Below are 26572 nucleotides of genomic sequence, written 5' to 3'. Positions count from 1 at the left end.
CTTTTTATAATATTATCTCAACTCCTATGCAAGAGCAGGAACTGGTGTTTCTTGTTCAGCATGGCATTTCTAGCATCTTAAACAATGCTGATGTATATTGATACCTGATAAATACATGTTAAATGAATGAAAAAGAATATATAAAATCTTCCATGTTCCTTTTTCTGGGCTTGTGGGCTGATCTTGATGATCTCATTACATTTCTTTTTTAAAATTTTTATTTATTTATATATTCACACATACACACACACACACACACAGAGAGAGAGACACACACACACAGAGAGAGAGAGAGAGAGAGACACACACACACACAGAGAGAGAGAGAGAGAGAGAGGCAGAGACATAGGCAGAGGGAGAAGCAGGCTCCATGCACCGGGAGCCCGACTTGGGATTCGATCCCAGGTCTCCAGGCCAAAGGCAGGCGCTAAACTGCTGCGCCACCCAGGGATCCCCCTCTCATTACATTTCTTTCATATCTCTATTAAAATATTTTTCTTTCTATAGAACCATAATTTCTCTTTTACATTTGTTTTACCAACTGTCATGATTGAATATTCATCTTTCCCACAAGCTGATATTGAAATCCTAACCTCCAATGTGAAGGTATCAGGAGGTGATGCCTTTAAAGAGTAATTCAGTTTGGATGAAAGCCTAACTCTTGACTTCCATTCATTCTTTCATATATCTCTGCTTCATTCAAAAAACATTTATTATATGCCTGCTATGTTACAGATACTTCTTTAGGTCCTGGTATATAAAAATAGCTGAAGAACAATCTCTGCTTTTGGCAAGCTTATAGACTAATAGAGGAATTGGTCTAGAAATAAATAAGTGCAATACAATGTTCTTCTATGAGAAAAATTTATATGGCATTGCAAAGTAGGAAATGTGTTGAATTTGCATTTGTTGAGTAAAAAAATGAATCAACATTTGCCAAATATTTGGCCTTCATTATCAGATTATTTTTATAGCAAAAAATATGTATCTTTTTATCTTAATTTTATACATGACAATATATTGAGTAGGCTTTTATTAATTCTAACGTCTGCCCAAGTTAAGCTCTGTATTTCAGACATCTAACTCTCTTAACTCTTTGAAGTGAAATAAAAAATAATAATTTAACATTTTTTTGTCTTATTCTATTTCCTGTGGTTGTACTATCTTTTCCACAGCCCTCACTTTACTTGAAAAAGAAACCATACCTTGGCAGAAGAAAGTTATAATGTGACAAATGGGTTTAAGTTATTTTACTTGATTCCAATTTATAGAATTATTGAGATTCAAAATGTCTTTGAACTGGATAATTATTAGTGTCTTTCTATTACGAGATTGTATGATGCTAAGATAACACAAAGAAAACTTCTTGACTAGCTTGATAGCAGTAGGAACTAGTCCACAGATTTTCTATCAGTATTTTTCTATTACTTGGTTCTTATAATTACTTTGTCCCCTTGCTATTAGTTTCTTTCCAGGTAAGATAAAGGCTGCCTGTTCAACATGATTCTATCAAAAGTTTACATATTATGTTTTCCCTGATGACCTTACAGCTATAGAAGCGTGTGGACCCCCTGTATGGTTAATGTTGTTGCCAGTGTAGTGTAATTGCTCTCTGAGCCAGGGTGTGGTCCTTTCCTTTGGGTATTTCTCAAAGGTTAACAGCATTGATTACAACCTGGATCCACAGGAGTGTTATCTTTGTTGGTGATTGCACAGGTGTGTAGGAGCCTGCTTTTGGATAAGAGAGGTTGAGGAACAGGGTCCGAGGCTTGTTTGACACTGCAGGGAATGAGACTGAAACTCTATTGGGCTTTGCTCCTGATGGGAATAATGGTTCCTAATTGTTCGTAGCCAGTGGGACAATGTAATATCATTATTATCATGAGCCTAAGAGTCTGGCTCTTGTTAACTCTCTGGTTCAGGCTGAGCAGTTCTGAGGTTGTTCCTCTCTATCTCCTGTGGTACAGAGCAACAAAACTCTACAGATTTGGGATCTTTATTAAATCACCTACGTTAGAGTGAGGGTTAGTTACAAACCACTGGGACCATCAGTCATTTAGTTTTTTTTTTTTTTTTTTACCATGTCTAACCATCATTTTATATTTGCTTCCAATAGCTGGCCTTATAAATCTTAATTAAAGTCTTTCTCAGCCACTGAATTTAAGCTGTCACCTGTTATAGCTTCGTTGAAATGTCTGTGTCCATTAAAATCTTATCAAAATGCAGCATCTATTACCTTTACAGTTCATGTTGCATTTATCTCTACAAGCGTTGCTAATGGGGGGAGGGTGCATATCTGCTGGCAGTGTAACATTTCCTGACAGGTGGCGATAAGCAGCAATGGCTGGCTTTTCTCTCTCCATAGCCTTAGTTGTATCTTTAAATTCCTGGAACTGTAGTTTGCTAGATACAGGATGTCTAGAAAACTTTAAACAAAAGTCAACCTTTGATTCTCATTCCAAGCCATAAAGGGGTAAAATATTCATGGTATCTTTCTGAGATCGTTCACATTTTAAGCAGCAGCCTAAAGTAGTAGAACTTTAGTTTGTTGGCATGATCCAACTAAGTATTTGCAAATTCAAGAAAAAATGCATACCTAAATTCATGAACAAAGGAATGTGTGTTGCTTCTAAATTGCGCTTCTGATATTTCTGTGTAGAAGCGGATGTAACTTAAATCCAATATGTCTGCCTTGGCATTATTGAATGGTGTTTTAAGCATTTGCTTTCTATAACTAGATTGACTAGGAAATGAACTTGAGAAGGTGAGAATTTTAGATGGAGATCTAAAAGTATGACTAAGTGAGAGATTTAAAAGTCGAGAGCTGAAAATTATGTAAAATCGACCTTCAGAGTACTGCAGCATCAAATATTATCACTGCAGTGACACCAATCAAAAATATTGTCGAGTTCTTTAGTCACGAGAAATAAAAGAATCAAATAGGGTATTCAGATATAAATCAGTGACACATTCTAGCACTAAACAATTTAGATACTATTAAAGTTTCACCCTTGTTGCCAGGCAGTTCACAATAAGAGTTAAAACACCTACCAGTTGTGATAGTCTGTCTTGATAACCTTATTAATCCTTCAGAGGCATGAGAGGAAATAGCTAACAATGGAGAACAAGTTATAACTGATGCAGTGTGTTTCATCCAGTTGTAATCTCTTCTCAATTATTCAAGGAGATTGTTCAACCAAAACCTCTCAGATCTCTTGGTATCATTCATCTCTAAGAGTGTTGGCAGTATTTCTGCTGATTCTAAGGTGGCAGCTGGTCAATACCAATTTCTCCTCTCATTTTCTGTCAATTATAATCAGAAGCTCTTCCAGGGCAGGACTTTCTTTGGGTGCTTGCTTCACTTATATCCCTAGTACCTGGCATAGGGCTCTACACAGGATTCTCTGTAGAGGAATTTATAAATACAGGTGATTATGTTGATGGAGATATTTCCGAGGACACATCAGTGAGCAGGAAGACATTTTTTTTTCATTCTTTGGAGAGACTACAATACTAAGGTGTAAATGCATTATTTAATCTGCCTCTTAGCAATGTTTTTTAACAAAAAGAAAGCTACCATATTTCTCTGTCATCATGTTTTTTATGCATGTAGAAAATACCTGTTATATTTTTATCTTAAATTTCAGAGAAATTACTAAATTTTAAGAGATGTTTTACTGTTTTTAAGACACTTTTTAGGGGGGGTCTTTACATGCTGCTAGTAGAGATGTTTGTAGAAACAGTAAATACATAAAATGTGTTATACAATTTTTATGTAGTGGAGAAATTTAAAAATAGTTACTGCATAAAAAACACTGCTACCAACATGCCTGAGCGGCTCAGTGGTTAAGCGTCTGCCTTCAGCTCAGGGCGTGATTCTGGAGTCCCAGGATTGAGTCCCATATCGGGCTCCCTGCAAGGATCCTGCTTCTCCCTCTGCCTAGGTCTCTGCCTCTCTCTCTCTCTCTGTGTCTCTCATGAAAAAATAAAATATTTTAAAAAATCCACCTGGTTAATTTATTCATTTCATTTGGCAAGCATTTATGTAGCTCTAGATGTAGCAGGAAATAAAAGTGTTCCTTGTCCTCATGGAATTAGTATGCTAGTGGGGAGGAAACATATGATAACCAAAACAAATAAAGCTTGCAGAATATAAATTATGGTAATCTCTGGGGGAAAATATAAAGCAAGTTAAGGGTGATAGGGAGCTTCAGGTAAAGGTGCTGTAATTTTAAATAGGATGTCAAAGAAGCCTTTATTGAGAAGGTGGCTTTGATTCAAGACCTGAAGAAGGTGAGGAAGCTCACCATTCAGCTCTCTGAGGACGAGCATCCTGGCAATAGAACAGAAAGTGCTAAGAGGTAGGAGCTGTTTGACACCAGTGCACAGGCCAGTCTGGCCGTAGCTGGGCAGAAAGGGGAAGAGCAGATGAATATGAGGTCGTAGAGGTCAGGAGGATGATGGTATAATGCCATGCTGGCCATTTCAAGACATTTTCTCTTATTTCAAGTGAGGCAAGAAGCCACTGGGGGGTTTTGAACATAGGATAGATAGACTGAAAATACAGTAAGATTTAATAATTTAAAGTAACTGACTATAGTAGCTTATTAAAGAAATCAACAGAATTATTAAAGAAGGGAGGAAGATTTTTTTTTTTTTAAGATTTTATTTATTCATGAGAGACACAGAGACAGAGGCAGAGACATAGGCAGAGGGAGAACAGGCTCCATGTGTGGAGCCTGATGTGGAACTTGATCCAGGACCCTGGGATCATGACCTGAGCCAAAGTCAGATGCTCACCAATGAGCCAACCAGCCAGGGAGGAAGATTTTCAATCAGATTTTTCATTGGAATTCCTTGGAATGAAATTTCCTCTGATATTAGTATCAAATATATTATATAGAATTTTTTTATATTTTACACAAAACTTAGATGTAATAAAATTTTAAAGGATCGCCATATTCAGATACTCTTGTAATATCATTGTTCCTTTATTTTAACAGGCATGATGGGAATAAAAATATGGAGGGTCCTGAATGATGTGAGGCAGACTGTACCTCTAAAGCAGGTGACCCTCACAGTCTCCAGTGGAAGTGCATTGTCTCTCTGGGGTGGCTGCATAAATACCAGCACCAATAAGCTCCCTTTAGAAAGGAGCTTGACTCGATAAAAGCAACTAAAAAGTGTGGACAGTAGTCAAACCAGAAGTTTTCCCTTTTAGAGGAAAGAACTATACAATCATAGGAAACTATTCTATTTACATATCTGTGACAATTGAGTGAATTACTTGACTTCCTGAACTACAGTTTTTTCCTCTGAAATGAAAATAAAAATTTTTACATTATATTATGAAAATTCCATTAACACATTAACTGGAGCTCCCTTCACAGTGCTGGTATTGTTAAGTATACAATAGATTTCAGTTTATTTCCTTGTCATCCTGACCAACTTATTATTTTTTTAAATCTTGTGATGGGATTATTATTATCCTTTTTTTCCTTCCAGCTTAATTGAGATATAATTGACCTATAACATTGTGTAAATTTAAGGTGTGCAATGCAGTGATTTTATACATGTATATGTTGCAAAATGATTATCACTGTAAAATTAGTTAATACATCCATCCTCCTCAGTTGTGTGTGTGTGTGTGTGTGTGTGTGTGTGCATGTAGTAAGAACTTTCAAAATCTACTCTTTGGCAGCTTTCAAATATACAACACGGTATTATTAACTATAGTCCCCATGCTATACATTGCATGCCCAGAACTTTTTCATCTCATAACTGAAAGTTTATACCCTTTGACCATCTTCACCCATTTCCCCCATGCTGCACCCCACCCCTGGCAATCACCTATCTGTTCTCTGTTTCTAGGAGTTTGATTTTTAAAGATTTCACACATAAGTAATAGCACACAGTATTTGTCTTTCTCTGATTTATTTCATTTATCATAATGCTCTCAGGGTCTATCCATGTTGTTGGATTGGCAGGATTTCCTTGTTTTATATGGCCCATAATACTCTTTGTATTTATATGTATATATGTATAGATACACACAAAAGTACATGTGACATATTTATATATATATATTTCGTTGTGTATGTGTGTATATGTATACACACATATACACACAGTCATCACACTGTACATTATATCTCCTGTATGTATTTATCTAACTGAAAGTTTGTACCTTTTGACCATCTTTCTCTGACTTTCCCTTCCTCACCACCTGTCTCTGGCAACCACAAGTCTGATCTCTTTTTCTATGCATTTTTTTCTCCTTTTAGATTCCATGTATAAGTGAGATCATACAGTATTTGTCTTTTTCTGTCTGACTTATTTCACTTAGCATAATGCCTTCAGATTCCATTTATGTTGTTGCCAGGATTTTCTCATTTTTAATGATTGAATAATATTCCATATATACCATAACTTCTTTATTCATTCATCTATTCATGGACACCTAGGTTGCTTTCATGTCTTGACTATTACAAAATAATGTTGCTCTGAACGTGAAGGTGTAGATATCTTTTTGAGTTAGTGTTTCTGTTACCTTTAAATATATCCCTAGGAGTTGAATTTGTTGGCTCATATGGTAGTTCTATTTTTAGTTTTTTGAAGGACTTCATACTGTTTTCCATAGTTATACCCATTTGCTTTCCTACCAACAGTGTAGAGTTCCCTTTTTTTCATATCCTCACCAATATGTGTTATCTCTTCTTTTTGATGATGCTATTCTAATTGGTATGAAGCAATATCTCATTGTGGTTTTTATTTGCTTTTCCCACATGGTTAGTGATATTGTGCATCTTTCTATGTACCTCTTGACCATTGGAATATCTTCTTTGGAAAAATATCTATTCAGATCCTTTGCCAATTTTTAAATTGTATTATTTGTTTATTTGCTATTGAGTTATATAAGTCCCTTATATATTTTGGATACTAACCATTTATCAGGTATGTGGTTTGCAAATATTTTCTCCTATTTCATTCTTCTTGGCCACCTTGACTCTTCTCTTTTTATATGCTACTTGGGTATCATGGCATTTATGTCTGGAAGGAAGCATAAAGGTCTTCGGCAACAATCCATCTAAAGCTTAGCTGCCAACTAAACATAAATTATAGATTTGTCAGTTTTGAACAACACTAGAGATTGAGAACTTGTGTACTTCCATGATATTATACATCTCACTTTGGGAAAATCGAATAGCATATTGAGCATTATTAACTTTGCATTTATTACGTCAAAGTCAATCTTCTAGGGCCAGAGGAAAAAATCTAGTATCTTAGATATTACAGCCTTACAAATTTTTTTGTATATTTTTTTATTGGAGTTCAATTTGCCAACACATAGCATAACACCCAGTGCTCATCCTGTCAAGCAGCCTTGCAAATTTTGAAGCCATCTGAGATATTTGCAGAATTTTCTCTTTTGACAAACATCTTTTGCTTCCTTCAGCTAATCTTTGTATAACATGGCTTTGATTCTTCTCATCTTTTTGATGACTCCCTTTGAATATATTCCAGTTTACCACTCTTCTTGAAGTGTGTGGCCTGTATGTGGTTTGATATAGAGGTGATAGAATGGAATTATTATTTCTCTTGATCTGGACAAAATATTCTATTAATGCAGCCAAGAACTGCATTAGCTCTTTTGGCACCCACTACTCAGTGTTGATTTATATCAAGCTCCCTGTCAATTAATCCTACTGGGACTTTTTAAAAAAAAAAAAAGTATACTCTTGCTAAGCTATGCCTCTGACATCCATATAAGTTTAGTTGCTGTTTAGAATAAAACAAAGTATTCTACATTTTTTTCTAATTCAATTTCATCTTGTAGGTCCATTATTCCACTTTTTGGAATCTCTTTTGGATCCTGATTCTATCATCTTTCAGGAATTAATAGTTTCAGAACTGAGCTCAAATACTCTAGTAATGTTCTTTTAAGAACTGTTCTTTCGGGACACCTGGGTGGCTCAGTGGTTGAGTGTCTGCCTTTGGCTCAGGGCGTGATCCCAGGGTCCTGGGATCCAGTCCCAAGTCAGGCTCCCTGCAGGGAGCCTGCTTCTTCCTCTGCCTATGTCTCTCTTTTTGTGTCTCTCATGAATAAATAAATAAAATATTAAAAAAAAACCCTGTTCTTTCAAAAACTGCCTTCTGAAACTATGAAGGAGTTTTAAAAGATGGTTCATTATAGAGATTAAAAGAATGGATCTGGGTGGCCTGATTTCAAGCCCTACTCTGCCACTTTGCAGCTGAATTCACTGCATTAACTTTCCATCTCAATACACTTAGTTAACAATTTGAGCGATGTAACACACCATCCTAGGCACATAGGACAGATTAGTAAATGTAACAGACAAACACATTTATTTTTCAGGAGCTTATAGTTTAGCAGGAGAAAAACCTTGGAAAAGTAATATATATACTCTCTAAACCTAAATTTTCTTAACTAAAAGATGGAGATAAATATACTTCTTCATAAAATGGTATATTCATCAGGGTTGTCCAGAAAAATAGCATAAATAGGATATATGTATACACTTAAAAGTTTCGTGATTTAGTATGATTAATTGGCTCAGTGATTATGGAGGTTAACAAGTCCCCAAATCCACAGTCAGCAAGTGAGGAACGCTGGAGAGCTGATAGTGTAGTTCCATTTGGAAGGCTAACAGGCTCGAAACCCAGGAAACACCAAAGTTCCAATTTGAGTCCAAAGTAAGAGAAAAACTAATGTGCCAATTTGAAGGCTGTCAGGCAAGAGGAATTCTCTCTTACTTAGCACTGTGTCTTTTTGTTCTATTTAAGCCTTTGATTGGGTGGGGCCCTCCCACGTGATAGAGAGCAATCTGCTTTACTGTCAATTTAAATGTTAATATTATCCCAACATTTCCCCACAGATACATGTAGAATAATGTCTGACTAATATCTGGATACCTTGTCCAGTCAATATAAAATTAGCTATTATAGATGGTGATGAGGAGTATAGCAGTTACTGTACATAAAGGGTTTAGCCGAGTAAGCACTTACGAAGTGATGGTTATTATTTGCATGAAGTACTTTTTTCAAACCACCTCTTCTGTCTTAAGAATGGAATCATTGCTCTCTAATGCTCACACAGTAATTTTGACACTCTACTGGAATGAGATTCATTTGCAATTTGGTCTTAGGAAAGAATCAAGTTCACATAGTATATGGTTGGCTAATAATTACTTCTTTGCTCATGCCTTTGTCAAGGCTCTGTGATAGCTTACTCTCTGCCTCACATATTTGAGGCAAGGGAATCAACGACAGACATCTTGCTGCCATCTGGACAAGCCTACAGTGATGAAATAGTTATGAAGGTGTCTGATTCTTTCAATATTTTTTAGCAGTGCTTTCTTTTTAGAGAAAATATTATGAGATTGGATAGGTTTAAAGAAAGAAAGACTAAAAGGTAGGTTTTTCTTTTTCTTTTTCTTTTTTTTTTCCTCTCTTCTGCACTCACTGCATTAGTTCACTTTACTTACAGCTCACTCAATAATTATCATTTCAGGGTAAGACTGGCTCATAATACTGCCAAATAATTCATACATGTAAAAATGGCAGTTGTCTCATTTACTTGTTACGCCAACACTTGTCAACCTCAACAACAGCTTTCAGCTCTGTTAAATGTTGTTTAAATGTGAGGGATTTAAAATGAAATTGAAGCACCCTGCCTTTGATAATAAATCAAGTATGAATTTAATACTCTACTCAAAGGCAGCATGGTTAGTAAGGCTGGAAAGTAAAAATGACAGATTTTATGGTTTGTGGTGAGGATTCAATTGGGATTCTGATTATCTTTTAAAGGTTGAAATCTAATGATTTTTAAGAATTACATGTGAGAAATACATTTTGAAGTAAATTATATTGAACTACATTAATAAATGATGAAAATACTTCAAAGGAAAATTACTTTGTCGAAGGAAAATAAGCATTATCAAATCATAAACTTTATATTTTGTTTTACTTTTCATTATGGAGTTTCAGCCATACTAAAGGTAGAAATAAAAATATTTCTGACACCTATATTAAAATATATTAGTATTTTGCAATATTTGCCTCACCTACTTTTTAAACTTCAATTTTAAATTTGCTCTGCATTTTTAAGGCATCATTTTATTTAGACATTAAAAATTTTTACCTTTTTCTAATGGATAGCTGTAAGTATAGGTCATTTAAAGGCAAAAAATATTTTAACTTCTTTTTTTTTTCTGGAACGAAGTAAAGGCTTACCAAAGTTAAGCAATGTATGGAAATTGGTTGCCCTAACCATAATCTTTAATGATTTGTGAGGAACTTGATTTGCTTGTTTTCTCTAATCATTTACCCATAAATGAAAATTCTTCCCAAATAGGTGAGTATGAGAATCTCAGTAAGGAGAAGCAAGGTATACTGTTATTCAAAGAAAGCATTTGGCAAAGATACTCCCAGAGACTTCTGTGTATACAGGGAAAGTAAGGGCTGACTAGATGACAGAGTGGATTTATGGGCTCTGGTGAAGGGCAACATGGCAGTGTTAGGGCCATGTGGATGAGGTATGAATTCTGGGTCTGATTCTTAAGCAGTGATTTGCCTTTGGGCAAATTACAGTTTTGCTAAGCCACGGGTATCTCCACATCTGTAATGTTGAATGTTATAATGTTTACCTCATAGAATTGTGTTTTTTTTTTTTTTCCTCATAGAATTGTTTTGAGGATTAGCTACAATAGGTAAAAATTGGTTGTAAGTACTTAGGAATGGCAGCTAGTTGATGTTGTTTTTTGAAATAATATAACAGGAAGCATATTCATGAAGTTTGTAGACATAGGGAGGAGTTGTAAAAATCTCTCTTGCCCATTTACTGCTCTATGTCCCTGAGCACATCCCTCAATCTCAACAGTACTCCTAGTGTCCTTGGCTCCTAAATGGGTCTAATACTACCTACTCCTTCAGCATTGTTTTGGGGAGCTAGTTTCAATGTTTCAGTATATCGTGACTCCTAATAACTTAATTGAAAATCTATTCCTAGTCATGTAGTTTAATTGACCAGTTTCAATCGCTCAAGGTATTTTTGCAGTTTAATGATATAGGGCTTAGTTGTTGTGATATTTTTGCCAGTATTTTGATAGATATAACAGACAGGTGTATAAAGCTTGAAAATAGCTAAGTTTAGACCAGAAAGTTCTCAGTAGGCTAGGATTATAGGTTAAAACCAACAAAATAAAATTTATAGAGAAAAACTGATCAGCGTAATAGTTTTAGTTGATTCTCATTTTCTATAATTTTTTTTATTTTTTAAGTAGGCACTATGTCCAAGGTGGTCTTGAACTCAAGATCCTGAGATCAAGAGTGGCATGCTTTACTGACTGAGCCAGCTAGATGTCCTATGACTCTCATTTTCTTATGAGCCAACCATGTGATAGGCTATTAAAAAAATACTTTATTTTAGGCTAATCAATTCAGGTGTAAACGATGAATTAAGGAACATAAAGGTTGCTCTGTATTCAAATTTGTTAGACCAATGTGGAATTTTGTGTTTTTACCAGGATTCCACATTTTAGCAAGGACATAAAAAGGCTAGGCAAAGTTTCTCAACTTTGGCACTATTGACATTTTGGATAATTCTTCATTGAGGGGGCAGCTATCCTCTGCATTGCAAATGTTTAGCAACCTGTCTGGCTCCTACCTGCTAGATATCAATAAAATCTCCAGCATCCCCAGCATGACAACAAAAAAATATCTGTAGACATTGCCAAATGTCCCCTGGGGTGCAAAATCACCCCTGGTTGAGAACCACTGTGCTGGAGGATATTGAACGGAAGGTCCTAAGGAAAGTGAAGGGCTGAGAAGGTATAATTATGAAGAAAGACATTCTAAGGACTCCATTAATTCTATAATTTTATTTTGCTTTATATTTTTCTCTTTTTTAAAATCCGTCTTTCCATTAAACTGAATTGTTGGCAGTCAGGGATTATGTTATATTTTAAACTTTTTTTGAAGAGTAGCTCCTGTTATATTCCAGATTCTCAATGTTTTATAAAGTGAGCTAAACTAGAAAAAAAGTGACTTGATATGGACAGTTACTGAAGAGACATTTTTAGATACTTGAAGAGCTGCCAAAAGGAAGATGATATTAGATTATTCCATGGAAGAGAGAAGGGGTGCTTCTTCAGAGGGCAGAGCTAATAACAATGAGTTATGGAGGCCTATATTTCACTTCATTTTAAGGTCAGACTTTTAAACATTATCTTACTTATTTAGCACCAGTAATTTTTAAAAAGATTTTATTTATTTATTTTTGAGAGAAAGAGAAAGCACAAACAGGAGGATGGGCAGAGAGAGAAGGAGAAAAACACTTCCCACTCAGCAGGAAGCCTAATATAGGGCTCAATCCCAGGATTCTGGGATCATGGCCTGAGCTGAATGAAGGCAGATGCTTAACCAGTTTAGCCACCTAGGTGCCCTAGCACCAATAATTTTTGAAATCCTCTTGTTTCACATTGAAATGAAAGTATTGTATAATAGAAATGTAGCTACAATATTATTAGGATTCTAGGATATGTTATATAAATTTGTAAGCTACATAAAAATACTGATGAAATATAAATTTATGGTTTCTCTAAAGTTGTCTAAATTTATACTAGCAGCTATTAAATAACTAAAAATAAAGCATGTGGATAGAGACAGAAGAAAAATAAAACTAAGGGAAAGGAAAAAATAATATTTCCTTTTTATATATATTTGGTAACTTTTGGTGTAGTGAAAATAGTAGGAAACATCTACTGAATGTTTATTGTATTACCATCATTATGCTGTGCTTTAAAAATGCATTTTCATTTTATAAACTTCATTAGAGTTTATAAAGTGTGTATTTCCTTCAAAGTTGTCACTTTGGAGGTCACATCTTTTAATTCCAATAATTAATTTATTGAACAGTATGAGAACAAATCTGGTCAGTATGAGAACAAATCCCAAAACACTTTGAATTTCCCAAAACATTGTCAAAAATATCATACAAATTCAGATTATAAGATTATTCTCAAATCATATTTGATATTGACTTTAGGTCTTCCTTAGTAAATAATAACCTCAAGACTAAAGAACCTTGATATGTAGGGAAGGGGCTTTTTTTTTTTTTTTTTTTTTAGTATAGTTGACATGCAATGTTACATTAGTCTCTGGTGTACAGAGTAATGATTCAACTTCTCTATACATTATGCTATGCTCACCACAAGTGTAGCTACCATCTGTTACTGGACAACACTATTACAATATCATTGACTGTATTCCCTATGCTGTGCCTTTTATTCCCACGATTTATTTATTCCATAACTGGAAACCCATGTCTCCCACTTTCCTTTATCCATTTTGCCCATCCCGGTACCCACATCCTTCTGGCAACCATATTTGTTCTCTGTATTTGTAAGTCTAATTCTGTTTTTTGTTTTTTAGATTCCATATACGAGTAAAATCATATGATATTTTTGCTTCTCTGACTTATTTCACTTAGCATAATATCCTTTAGTACTATCCATGTAGTCATAAATGGCACAATCTCCTGCCTTTTATGGCTGCCTAATATTCCTGTGTGTGTGTATGTGTGTGTGTACTGCATCTTTCTTATCAATTCATCTGTCACTGGATACTCAGGTTACTTCCATATTTTGTCTGTTGTAAATAATATTGCAGTAAATATAGGAGTGTATATATCTTTTCAAGTTAGTGTTTTTGTTTTCTTTGGGTAGATACCCATTGTTGGAATTATTTGATCATATGAGACTTTCATTTTTAATTTTTTGGGGAATCTCCTTATGATTTTCCATAGTGGCTACACCAATTTACATTCTCACCAATAGTATACAAGAGTTCCTTTTCTCTACGTCCTTACCAACACTTGCTACTTCTTGTCTTTCTGATTTTAGCCATTTTAAGACCTAATACATTTTGTTTAAGATGGTATCTCATGGTATTGATCTGTATTTAGGACTTTGCATATGAAAAAGTTAGCTCTATCAGTGTTGAGACACATATCCTGGAGCAAATACTACAGAGATTATTTTATTTGGAGAAAAGTAGCCTGAGAAGAAGGACTTAGTATATTCAGGTTAGAAAGCCATATAGTAATAAGTGCAATTTCCCATTTAATTAAGGAAAGGGCAAGAGGATTAGACTCAAGTAGGAGGGTTTGGGTAACAAATTATGAAGGGCATCTTGTCTGTAAAGGCTATGAAAGGCTAGAATCCATTACTGGGGGATTTCAGGGATTTCAGTGTGAATAAGTTACTTTTCCTCAGTTTGAAAATCTGATGGCATTTATTTCAAATCATAGTCTCTACAAAGGAAGTTATCTTTGAATGAGAAACATGCATTCATGCCATATCCTTTCCAGAAAGAATTAAAAAAATTTTTTTTAAATTTCAAAAAAAATTTAAATTAAAAAAATTTTTTTTTTTAAATTGAGGGATTCATTTGAAATTAATTTCATGAATAAATGAAGTAAAAATTCAATTCTAAAATATGTATTAATATAAGGAGCATGGGGCTAATTATCTTGGGAAATCAGAGAAGGCCTAAGAGATTCATGTCAGTATTTATGGATTTATTTTTGGGACTTAGGTATATGCCTTTACTCTCCATCTTTTAAACAGAGGTACCAGATTTAGTGAACAAATACAGGATGTCCAGTTAAATATGAATTTCATATAAACAATAAATCATTTTTAATATTAATATGTCTCAAGGATTGTATATGTCTGATAAAGATTATGTGTTCTTTAAATTCAAAGTTAAATTTAACTGAACATCCTATATTTTATCTGGAAATCCTATGTAAGAGAAACATAGATCAATTAATCCTGAAGCTAGTGAATCTTAAGTTTTCAGGGTCCCTTACTTACAGAAACATTTTTATCTAATGTTATAATTGTATGGTTTTTTTCTTCTCCCCAATTATATCAATCTTAAGCTCCTCAAAGCCCGAAGTTGCTCCTGCAGGGGAGTAATATGAGGAGACAATAGACAAGGTGAAGGAAGAAGTAAATTTAGCAGACTCAAGAAGATTGTTGATGCCCTTGTCACATTTGGAAATTATTTTCCAGGAGATAATTAAATAATCACTGGGCCTTGAGGCACCTTTTAGTTGAAACTTCACTGTTTATATAGGCAAGAGATAGAGGAGTAAGTTTTACATTGTGTTGATATAGCCTTAGAGTGCATCATCTAAATGCTCTGAGAAATTCAGTAAAACTTCTTTTTTCCATGGAAGACTTCTTTTTTCCACAGTCAGCACGTGAGGAATCAACAGTTTATTTTCTCCTCACAAAAATAATCAGGTTTTCAGATATTGTAGATTAATGCCTAAAGGAAGTTTAAAAAATGGGAAAAGCAAAAGCAAATGATCTCTAGAGGAGTAGATCTGGCTTGGTGCCAAGATCCATTTATAGGAAAGGTAAAACTAAATAATGTCTCACTTCTTTATGTAATGTGTTACTCTGTATAATAAATCCAAGAATTAATGACTAAACTGTAGTATATTCAATAGAGACCTTGAGGGTAATAATCTGCTTTTTAATGACTCCAGACAGTAGCTGGTGTTCACATTCCACAGTTTTAGGGCATTGAAATGCTATTGACTTGGGTTTTGGAATCCGATCTTTTGTGACCGCAGAAAGTATTGGTCCTATACTATGCATAATAGGACACTAGATAATTGATCCTAAGTTTTCACTCCTTTGTCTTATGCCATTGTTATGCCTTCCACTAGTATATGTGAAATATATAACATGGCCCCACTGAGTGGGTTTGACTGTGTGACTACTTGGGCCACTGGAATGTCAGTGGGCATGAAGCAACAGAGGTGGCTTCACGTGTGTTTGTGTGTTGGCTTGCCTTGTACTACTGTGATCCACTAGGAAAGAGATGTGCACCTGCAAGCTCCTGGTCATAGGAGAATGTTAAAAACACACAAAGGAGCTAAATCAGTGGTTATGGTTATAAGCCGTTGAGATTTGAGATTATTTTTATCCAGCATTTAGAGCTACATTCCAGCATTCTGTAGCCAGCCAATACTTACAGGGCCCATTTTGTTCTATCTTGTGAACCATATAGGTTTCTTTTAGATTTAATAATTCCTTATCCCATGCTTCTGGAATACAGTTTCCTCATTTACTTTCCCTCTATAATCTGCATTGATATGGCATCGGTGCTATGATTCCCATGTTACTGGTGATGGATTTGAGGACCAAAGAAGTTAAATGACATGCTCAAATTACATATCAACTAAATGACTAGGCTAGGATTTTGACTTTGTTTCTTTACACCATATCATTAGTTACCTATTCTTTAATAGGAGCCTGGTCTTATTTAAGATTCTTATGGAACTTACCTAGAAGCAACTTGAAAGTATACAAGATGTTCTTGAGCACCTTTACACATAAAAATGCTAATTATAAAAGCTAGGTTTATTAAGTAAACTTGTTTTTCCCATGGGAAGCTCCAGAAAGGTGTGGAGAAAGATTATCCTGAGCTTTCTGTTCTCACTGGTTTTGCTTCTAGAAATTCTAGCCACATAGGCCTCAATTCACCTCTTAAATTATTGGAACTTGGCCTAAGATTTGATTAGTTTTCAAATAATTTTTGCAATTTGAGAGTAAAGAAAATTATTCAACAATTGACCCGATGAGTTATTTTGTTCCTGGGGTCTTCAATCTGCTCCATTTATTTGCTTCCAGGTACAATGCAAGAGTTTCATTCATTGTATTCTATAAGGTTTTATGCTTCTTTACTTCACAAATAGTATCTCTCCCTATGCAGGCTGCTGTAAGCATTATCTGTTAAAGCATACCTGCTAGGACCTTAAAATTGGAATACAGAGCCTGGAAGTAGGGGGTGCTTTATAGATAGCCTAGGACTTTGAAAATAGTTTTTACTTATGATTCAGTAGGCTTTGAATCTTGTGACCCTAATTTAATATTTATTGAGTTCCCACAGAGTGCTAAGCCTTCAGGATGCAGGGCAAATTCCATTTTTTGTATTAATTTTGATTTTACCTGATTTAATTTGTCTTATTTATATTTACTGAAGTACCGCAATATCGTTACAGATGTACTCACAGATCCATTTCACATGGATTGTGGTCCAGAAATGAAGAAGAAAAACTCACACACACTCATGTACACAAACTATGAATGTTCTGTAGGAACACTAATTTGCTCATTGATTCCATATAATCTGTGCCTCACCTTTTTTCTTGCAAAGTATAGAAACTGGCAATGCTTTGGTTTCCAATTTTATTCTTGAAGGTTAATATGAGAGTTGAGACTGCATAGCCTTCCTATTATTATGCTAATCAACAAAACTACTCTAGGCCCATTTTGAAAGTGAACCCTCTTTTACATTACAAAAAATAACCTTGATTTTCCCATTCAAATTTGTCACCTTAATGTGAATCATAACAACTTTTAATTCAAAGATAAATTATGAAGAGATTAATAAATAGCAGTTATTGTCCTCCTCAAATTCTTTCTCTTTATAGATAAGTTATAGACATTTACCATTGGCAGCTCTTCTGTAAAATTGTGTTGGGGGTCCCAGGTCTGCATTTAATGTCAGAGGAACAACAGGCAATATTCAAAGTCAGTAGAACTGAATGTCTCCAGTTCAACAATGTGGAACTGAAGATCATTAACAGATTGAAAAGTTACAAAATAAAGTTTCTAAAGATATTTTGGAACACTGAGCATTCTGCATAATAATCCATAATAGGACTAGTGGTCAGTGTTCCATAAAATATTTGCTTTAAAATTAACTGTTGGTACTTTATTTTTAGAACTTGATTCTTTGTTCATTGTGGTTTGGGACAGGCCAGATGTTAGTCCAATTTCTAGCTCTTTATCATTAAAGCTGTAGATGCAATAAAAAGATAACTCCTTAGTCTGAAAAACAAAATGAACTATTTAAAATGGTCTTATGTACATAATACAATATAAAAAACCTAGAAGTATTGATAGGTTAGAGATAAAAGTTAAAGTTCCAACTCTTTTTTTCAGCATCTCAATGCATCATCTTGAAAATCCCTAAGGCGATTGAACCCCATTTTACAGGCCACTGCTTCTGATCCACTAGCTCAACTTTGTAGTAGTTTAGATGATCTGGAGAGATCCCACATTTGTTATTATATGGCTGAGCTCAGGTTCATAATTACTCTTTTTGTTTGTTTCTAAAAGGTGGCTGTTGTAAAAACTTTAATATATGTAACACCTAAATGTAAAAAGAAAAAAAGAAAAGTATATGCCTCTATTTCCACCCAGGTGACTGGAGAAGCAGAGGAAGTCAGTTTCCATACAGAGAAAGAGAGAGAATTCAGCAGAAAAAAAAGTGGAATGGAGTGAAGAGACAGGGAGCCAGCCTAGTAAGTTCCTGGTTCTAGTTATTCTGAGGTCCAGATGTGTTCTGTTTTTAGGTTTATAATAAAGTCCTGTACCATTATATCAAATTTTTGAGTTTAATCTAGTTTTTTTTTCACACTACAATAGTTAATTTTATTTGTTCAAGGCTCATATTGCAAGCATTAAACCAAACATGGGCTTTGATTCTGTGAGCCCAGATTCACATATTTAGGAAGATAAAAGCAAACTGTCATCCATGTATATGGATGAAAAACTAAAGGCTCACAGTTAATCACATCTTGGTTTTAAATTTCTACAGTCTAGAAGCCAGAAGTCACAGATCTTTTAGGTCTTTCTGGATATCCCACAAGGTATCTGCACTTTTCTTGAGCTGGGCAACCTCATCATCCTTCAGCTTCTGATTGATCACACCGATTAAGCCCCGAGCATTCAGGATACACGGAAGACTCAGGAAGACTTCGTTCTCAATACCATACATACCCTTCACCATTGTTGATACTGGATGAATCCTGGAGAGATTTTTCAACATGTATTCAATGAGATCAGCCACACTTAATCCAATAGCCCAGTTGGTATATCCTTTTAGCTTGATGACTTCATAGGCACTTTCAACCACCATCTTATGCACTTCCTTCCAATTTTCACTGTTGTTATCTGTTCCCATTTCTGGATTCAGTTCCTGAAGAGAAACACCTGCCACATTCACTCTGCTCCACACAGCCACACTTGAGTCGCTATGTTCTCCCAAAATCCATCCATGGCAGCTGCTGGGATGAATGCTAAATTTTTCAGCCATAAAATAGCGAAATCTAGCAGAATCCAGATTACACCCACTTCCAATCACACGGTGCTTGGGTAGTCCACTTAGTTTCCAGGTAACATATGTAAGAATATCCATTGGGTTGGAAACCACAATTAAGATACAATCAGGGGGGGAGGGGCAAGATGGCGGAGGAGTAGGGTCTCCAGGTCACCGGTCCTCAGCAAATTACCTAGAAAACCATCCAATCATCCTGAAAACCTACGAATTCGGCCTGAGATTTAAAGAGAGACCAGCTGGAATGCTACAGTGAGAAGAGTTCACGCTTCTATCAAGGTAGGAAGATGGGGAAAAAGAAATAAAGAAACAAAAGGCCTCCAAGGGGGAGGGGCCCCGCGAGGAGCCGGGCTGAGGCCGGGGCGAGTGTCCCCAGGACAGGAGAGCCCCGTCCCGGAGGAGCAGGAGCTGCACCGACCTTCCCCGCGGAAAGGGGCTCCCCGGGAATTGGAGCAGGATCCCCAGAAAGGCGGGGATGCCCTCGGGCTCCCTGGGACAGTAACAGAGGAACTGAGCCCCGGGAGATGCGCCGAGCTCCCTAAGGGCTGCAGCGCTCGGCGGGACCCGGAGCAGCTCGGAGGGGCTCGGGCGGCGGCTCCGCGGAGGGGGCTGCGCGGCTCCGGGAACAGCTCGGCGGCGGCGGCTCGGGCGGAGGAAGAAGCTCCGCGCGGAGGGGGCTGCGCGGCTCCGGGAACAGCTCGGAGGGGCTCGGGCGGCGGCTCCGCGGAGGGGGCTGCGCGGCTCCGGGAACAGCTCAGCGGCGGCGGCTCGGGCGGAGGAAGAAGCTCCGCGCGGAGGGGGCTGCGCGGCTCCGGGAACAGCTCGGAGAGGCTCGGGCGGCGGCTCCGCGGAGGGGGCTGCACCGCCGGGAGCGCGAATCCAAGAGCGCAGGCCCCGGAGCACAGGGCGCCGGGACACAGCCCAGGATCCGGCCTCCCCGGGACAGGCAGAGGCCGGGAGGGCCCAGGACAGCAAGGACGCTCCTGCCTGGAACTGAGCCCATCAGCGGCCCCGCCCCGGAGCCCCCAGGCCCTGCAGACGGAGAGCCCCGGAGCTACTGCGGGGGCTGACTCCAGGGTCCCAGAGCTGCCCCCGCCACTGTGGCTTCCTCCCGGGGCCTCACGGGGTGAACAACCCCCACCGAGCCCTGCACCAGGCAGGGGCAGAGCAGCTCCCCCAAGTGCTAACACCTGAGAATCAGCACAGCAGGCCCCTCCCCCAGAAGACCAGCGAGACGGACCAGTTCCAAGGGAAGTCAAGGGACTTAAACTACACAGAATCGGAAGATACTCCCCCGTGGTTTTTTTTGTTTTTGTTTTTGTTTTTTTTTTGTTTTGTTTTGTGCTTTTTTTTTTTCTCTCTTTCTTCTTGATTTCTGATTGCTTCCCCCACCCCCCTTTTTTTCTTTTTTCTCCTTTCTTTCTTTTTCTTTCTTTTTCTTCTCTTTTTCCCCTATTTTTTTCTTCTTTCTCTTTTTTCTTTTTCTCTTTTTTTCCTTCTCTCTCTTTTTCTCCTTTTCCCAATACAACTTGTTTTTGGCCACTCTGCACTGAGCAAAATGACTAGAAGGAAAACCTCACCTCAAAAAAAAGAATCAGAAACAGCCCACTCTCCCACAGAGTTACAAAATATGGATTACAATTCAATGTCAGAAAGCCAATTCAGAAGCACTATTTTACAACTACTGGTGGCTCTAGAAAAAACCATAAAGGACTCAAGAGACTTCATGACTGCAGAATTTAGATCCAATAAGGCAGAAATTAAAAATCAATTAAATGAGATGCAATCCAAGCTAGAAGTCCTAACGATGAGGCTTGACGAGGTGGAAAAATGAGTGAGTGACATAGAAGACAAGTTGATGGCAAAGAGGGAAACTGAGGAAAAAAGAGACAAGCAATTAAAAGACCATGAGGATAGATTAAGGGAAATAAATGATAGCCTGAGGAAGAAAAACCTACGTTTAATTGGGGTTCCTAAGGGCGCGGAAAGGGACAGAGGGCCAGAATATGTATTTGAACAAATCCTAGCTGAAAACTTTCCGAATCTGGGAAGGGAAACAGGCATTCAGATCCAGGAAATAGAGAGATCCCCCCCCTAAAATCAACAAAAACCGTTCAACACCTCGACATTTAATAGTGAAGCTTGCAAATTCCAAAGATAAGGAGAAGATCCTTAAAGCAGCAAGAGAAAAAAAGTCCCTGACTTTTATGGGGAGGAATATTAGGGTAACAGCAGACCTCTCCACAGAGACCTGGCAGGCCAGAAAGGGCTGGCAGGATATATTCAGGGTCCTAAATGAAAAGAACATGCAACCAAGAATACTTTACCCAGCAAGGCTTTCATTCAAAATGGAAGGAGAGATAAAGAGCTTCCAAGACAGGCAGGAACTGAAAGAATATGTGACCTCCAAACCAGCTCTGCAAGAAATTTTAAGGGGGACTCTTAAAATTCCCCTTTAAGAAGAAGTTCAGTGGAACAATCCACAAAAACAAGGACTGAATAGATATGATGACACTAAACTCATATCTATCAATAGTAACTCTGAATGTGAACGGGCTTAATGACCCCATCAAAAGGCGCAGGGTTTCAGACTGGATAAAAAAGCAGGACCCATCTATTTGCTGTCTACAAGAGACTCATTTTAGACAGAAGGACACCTACAACCTGAAAATAAAAGGTTGGAGAACCATTTACCATTCAAATGGTCCTCAAAAGAAAGCAGGGGTTGCCATCCTTATATCAGATAAATTAAAATTTACCCCGAAGACTATAGTGAGAGATGAAGAGGGACACTATCTCATACTCAAAGGATCTATCCAACAAGAGGACTTAACACTCCTCAATATATATGCCCCGAATGTGGGAGCTGCCAAATATTTAAACCAATTAATAACCAAACTCAAGAAATACCTTGATAATAATACACTTATACTTGGTGACTTCAATCTAGCTCTTTCTACCCTGGATAGGTCTTCTAAGCACAACATCTCCAAAGAAACGAGAGCTTTAAATGATACACTGGACCAGATGGATTTCACAGATATCTACAGAACTTTACATCCAAACTCAACTGAATACACATTCTTCTCAAGTGCACATGGAACTTTCTCCAGAATAGACCACATACTGGGTCACAAATCGGGTCTGAACCGATACCAAAAGATCGGGATAGTCCCCTGTATATTCTCAGACCATAATGCCTTGAAATTAGAACTTAATCACAACAAGAAATATGGAAGGACCACAAACACGTGGAGGTTAAGGACCATCCTGCTAAAAGATGAAAAGGTCAACCAGGAAATTAAGGAAGAATTAAAAAGATTCATGGAAACTAATGAAAATGAAGATACAACCGTTCAAAATCTTTGGGATGCAGCAAAAGCAGTCCTGAGGGGGAAATACATCGCAGTACAAGCATACATTCAAAAACTGGAAAGATCTCAAATTCAAAAGCTCACCTTACACATAAAGGAACTAGAGAAAAAGCAACAAATAGACCCCACCCCAGCAGAAGAAGAGAGTTAATTAAAATTTGAGCAGAACTCAATGATATCGAGACCAAAAGAACTGTGGAACAGATCAACAGAACCAGGAGTTGGTTCTTTGAAAGAATTAATAAGATAGATAAATCATTAGCCAACCTTATTAAAAAGAAGAGAGAGAAGACTCAAATTAATAAAATCATGAATGAGAAAGGGGACATCACTACCAACACCAAGGAAATACAAACGATTTTAAAAACATATTATGAACAGCTGTACGCCAATAAATTAGGAAATCTAGAAGAAATGGACGCATTCCTGGAAAGCCACAAACTACCAAAACTGGAGCAGGAAGAAATAGAAAACCTGAACAGGCCAATAACCAGGGAGGAAATTGAAGCAGTCATCAAAAACCTCCCAAGACACAAGAGTCCAGGGCCAGATGGCTTCCCAGGGGAATTCTATCAAACGTTTAAAGAAGAAATCATACCTATTCTACTAAAGCTGTTTGGAAAGATAGAAAGAGATGGAGTACTTCCAAATTCGTTCTATGAGGCCAGCATCACCTTAATTCCGAAACCAGACAAAGACCCCACCAAAAAGGAGAATTACAGACCAATATCCCTGATGAACATGGATGCAAAAATTCTCAACAAGATACTAGCCAATAGGATCCAACAACACATTAAGAAAATTATTCACCATGACAAAGTAGGATTTATCCCTGGGACACAAGGCTGGTTCAACACTCGTAAAACCATCAATGTGATTCATCATATCAGCAAGAGAAAAACCAAGAACCATATGATACTCTCATTAGATGCAGAGAAAGCATTTGACAAAATACAGCATCCATTCCTGATCAAAACCCTTCAGAGTGTTGGGATAGAGGGAACTTTCCTCGACATCTTAAAAGCCATCTACGAAAAGCCCACAGCAAATATCATTCTCAATGGGGAAGCACTGGGAGCCTTTCCCCTAAGATCAGGAACAAGACAGGGATGTCCACTCTCACCACTGCTGTTCAACATAGTTCTGGAAGTCCTCGCCTCAGCAATCAGACAACAAAAAGACATTAAAGGCATTCAAATTGGCAAAGAAGAAGTCAAACTCTCCCTCTTCACCGATGACATGATACTCTACATAGAAAACCCAAAAGCCTCCACCCCCAGATTGCTAGAACTCATACAGCAATTTGGTAGCGTGGCAGGATACAAAATCAATGCCCAGAAATCAATGGCATTTCTATACACTAACAATGAGACTGAAGAAAGAGAAATTAAGGAGTCAATCCCATTTACAATTGCACCCAAAAGCATAAGATACCTAGGAATAAACCTAACCAAAGAGGTAAAAGATCTATACCCTAAAAACTATAGAACACTTCTGAAAGAAATTGAGGAAGACACAAAGAGATGGAAAAATATTCCATGCTCATGGATTGGCAGAATTAATATTGTAAAAATGTCAATGTTACCCAGGGCAATTTATACGTTTAATGCAATCCCTATCAAAATACCATGGGCTTTCTTCAGAGAGTTAGAACAAATTATTTTAAGATTTGTGTGGAATCAGAAAAGACCCCGAATAGCCAGGGGAATTTTAAAAAAGAAAACCTTAGCTGGGGGCATCACAATGCCAGATTTCAGGTTGTATTACAAAGCTGTGGTCATCAAGACAGTGTGGTACTGGCACAAAAACAGACACATATATCAATGGAACAGAATAGAGAACCCAGAAGTGGACCCTGAAATGTACGGTCATCTAATATTCGATAAAGGAGGAAAGACTATCCATTGGAAGAAAGACAGTCTCTTCAATAAATGGTGGTGGGAAAATTGGACATCCACATGCAGAAGAACAGAATCAATGGAACAGAATAGAGAACCCAGAAGTGGACCCTGAAATGTACGGTCATCTAATATTCGATAAAGGAGGAAAGACTATCCATTGGAAGAAAGACAGTCTCTTCAATAAATGGTGCTGGGAAAATTGGACATCCACATGCAGAAGAATGAAACTGGACCACTCTCTTTCACCATACACAAAGATAAACTCAAAATGGATGAGAGATCTAAATGTGAGACAAGATTCCATCAAAATCCTAGAGGAGAACACAGGCAACACCCTTTTTGAACTTGGCCACAGTAACTTCTTGCAAGATACATCCACGAAGGCAAAAGAAACAAAAGCAAAAATGAACTATTGGGACTTCATCAAGATAAGAAGCTTTTGCACAGCAAAGGATACAGTCAACAAAACTAAAAGACAACCTACAGAATGGGAGAAGATATTTGCAAATGACATATCAGATAAAGGGCTAGTTTCCAAAATCTATAAAGAACTTATTAAACTCAACCCCAAAGAAACAAACAATCCAATCATGAAATGGGCAAAAGACATGAAGAGAAATCTCACAGAGGAAGACATGGACATGGCCAACAAGCACATGAGAAAATGCTCTGCATCACTTGCCATCAGGGAAATACAAATCAAAACCACAATGAGATACCACCTCACACCAGTGAGAATGGGGAAAATTAACAAGGCAGGAAACAACAAATGTTGGAGAGGATGCGGAGAAAAGGGAACCCTCTTACACTGTTGGTGGAAATGTGAACTGGTGCAGCCACTCTGGAAAACTGTGTGGAGGTTCCTCAAAGAGTTAAAAATAGACCTGCCCTACGACCCAGCAATTGCACTGTTGGGGATTTACCCCAAAGATTCAGATGCAATGAAACGTCGGGACACCTGCACCCCGATGTTTCTATCAGCAATGGCCACAATAGCCAAACTGTGGAAGGAGCCTCGGTGTCCATCGAAAGATGAATGGATAAAGAAGATGTGGTTTATGTATACAATGGAATATTACTCAGCAATTAGAAACGACAAATACCCACCATTTGCTTCAACGTGGATGGAACTGGAGGGTATTATGCTGAGTGAAATAAGTCAATCGGAGAAGGACAAACAGTGTATGTTCTCATTCATTTGGGGAATATGAATAATAGTGAAAGGGAATATAAAGGAAGGGAAAAGAAATGTTGGGAAATATCAGGAAGGGAGACAGAACATAAAGACTCCTAACTCGGGGAAACGAACTAGGGGTGGTGGAAGGGGAGGAGGGCGGGTGTTGGAGGGGAATGGGTGACGGGCACTGAGGTGGACACTTGACGGGATGAGCACTGGGTGTTTTTCTGTATGTTGGTAAATTAAACACCAATAAAAGTTAATTAAAAAAAAAAAAGATACAATCAGGACTGTACTTGACTATCTGAGGAATAATGAATTTGAAGACATTAACATTCCTTTGCACCAGATTGAGGTGGCTCTCTCCCTCCTGCTGGTGGACTCCTGCAGTCACAGAGTAATCTTTATTTGCCACAATTTTAGGTGTCTGTAGAAATAAGCTCCCATGCTGTAGATCCATCATTTCTCCTTTGAGTTTATCTTCTAAAACATCCACAAGGGCAAGTTCATCAGCCAGAGACTTTCCCAGAATGCTGATGGCACATGCCATACCAACTTGTCCAACACCCACTACAGTGATCTTATTGTTTGGGATCACAGCCTCTTCTTCTGCAACTGGTGCAATCAGTTTTTCCTTAAGAGTTGCCATTGTGCGCCGAGACTAGTGGCTGTAAGAGTCGCGCGAATGAGACCAGAATGAGACCAGGTTAGCTGCGTGCGTCTCCTCCGGCGCAGGATCCGCAAGGAGCTAATCTAGTTTTTTTTTTTTTTAAAGATTTTATTTATTTATTCATGAGAGACACACACAGAGAGAGAGAGAGAGAGAGAGAGAGAGAGAGAGAGAGGCAGAGACACAGGCCAAGGGAGAAGCAGGCTCCATGCAGGGAGCCTGATGT

General features: G+C 37.6%; 1 protein-coding gene across 1 annotated transcript; it reads right to left on the bottom strand.

The window, feature by feature from the left end:
* Positions 1–18681: 18681 nt before the first annotated feature.
* On the bottom strand, positions 18682–26325 carry LOC121477018 (L-lactate dehydrogenase B chain-like). Its single transcript, XM_041731199.1, has 2 exons — positions 25967–26325; positions 18682–19339 (listed from the first exon to the last, which is right to left on the bottom strand). The coding sequence occupies exons 1-2, from the start codon at positions 26323–26325 to the stop codon at positions 18721–18723; spliced, it is 978 nt and encodes a 325-aa protein (XP_041587133.1). The 3' UTR covers positions 18682–18720.
* Positions 26326–26572: the final 247 nt, after the last annotated feature.

Source organism: Vulpes lagopus, chromosome 16, assembly GCF_018345385.1.
Source record: "Vulpes lagopus strain Blue_001 chromosome 16, ASM1834538v1, whole genome shotgun sequence".
Taxonomy (NCBI): Eukaryota; Metazoa; Chordata; class Mammalia; order Carnivora; family Canidae; genus Vulpes; species Vulpes lagopus.
This window is presented reverse-complemented; position numbering and strand designations above follow the sequence as displayed.

Excerpts from the sequence above, each read along its gene's own strand:
- LOC121477018 (XM_041731199.1), bottom strand. The coding sequence starts at position 26,325 with ATGGCAACTCTTAAGGAAAAACTGATTGCACCAGTTGCAGAAGAAGAG. Across the intron at positions 19,340-25,966 it reads CCTCAGATAGTCAAGTACAG|CCCTGATTGTATCTTAATTG; the intron begins TCCTGATTGTAT and ends TTGCCCCTCCCC.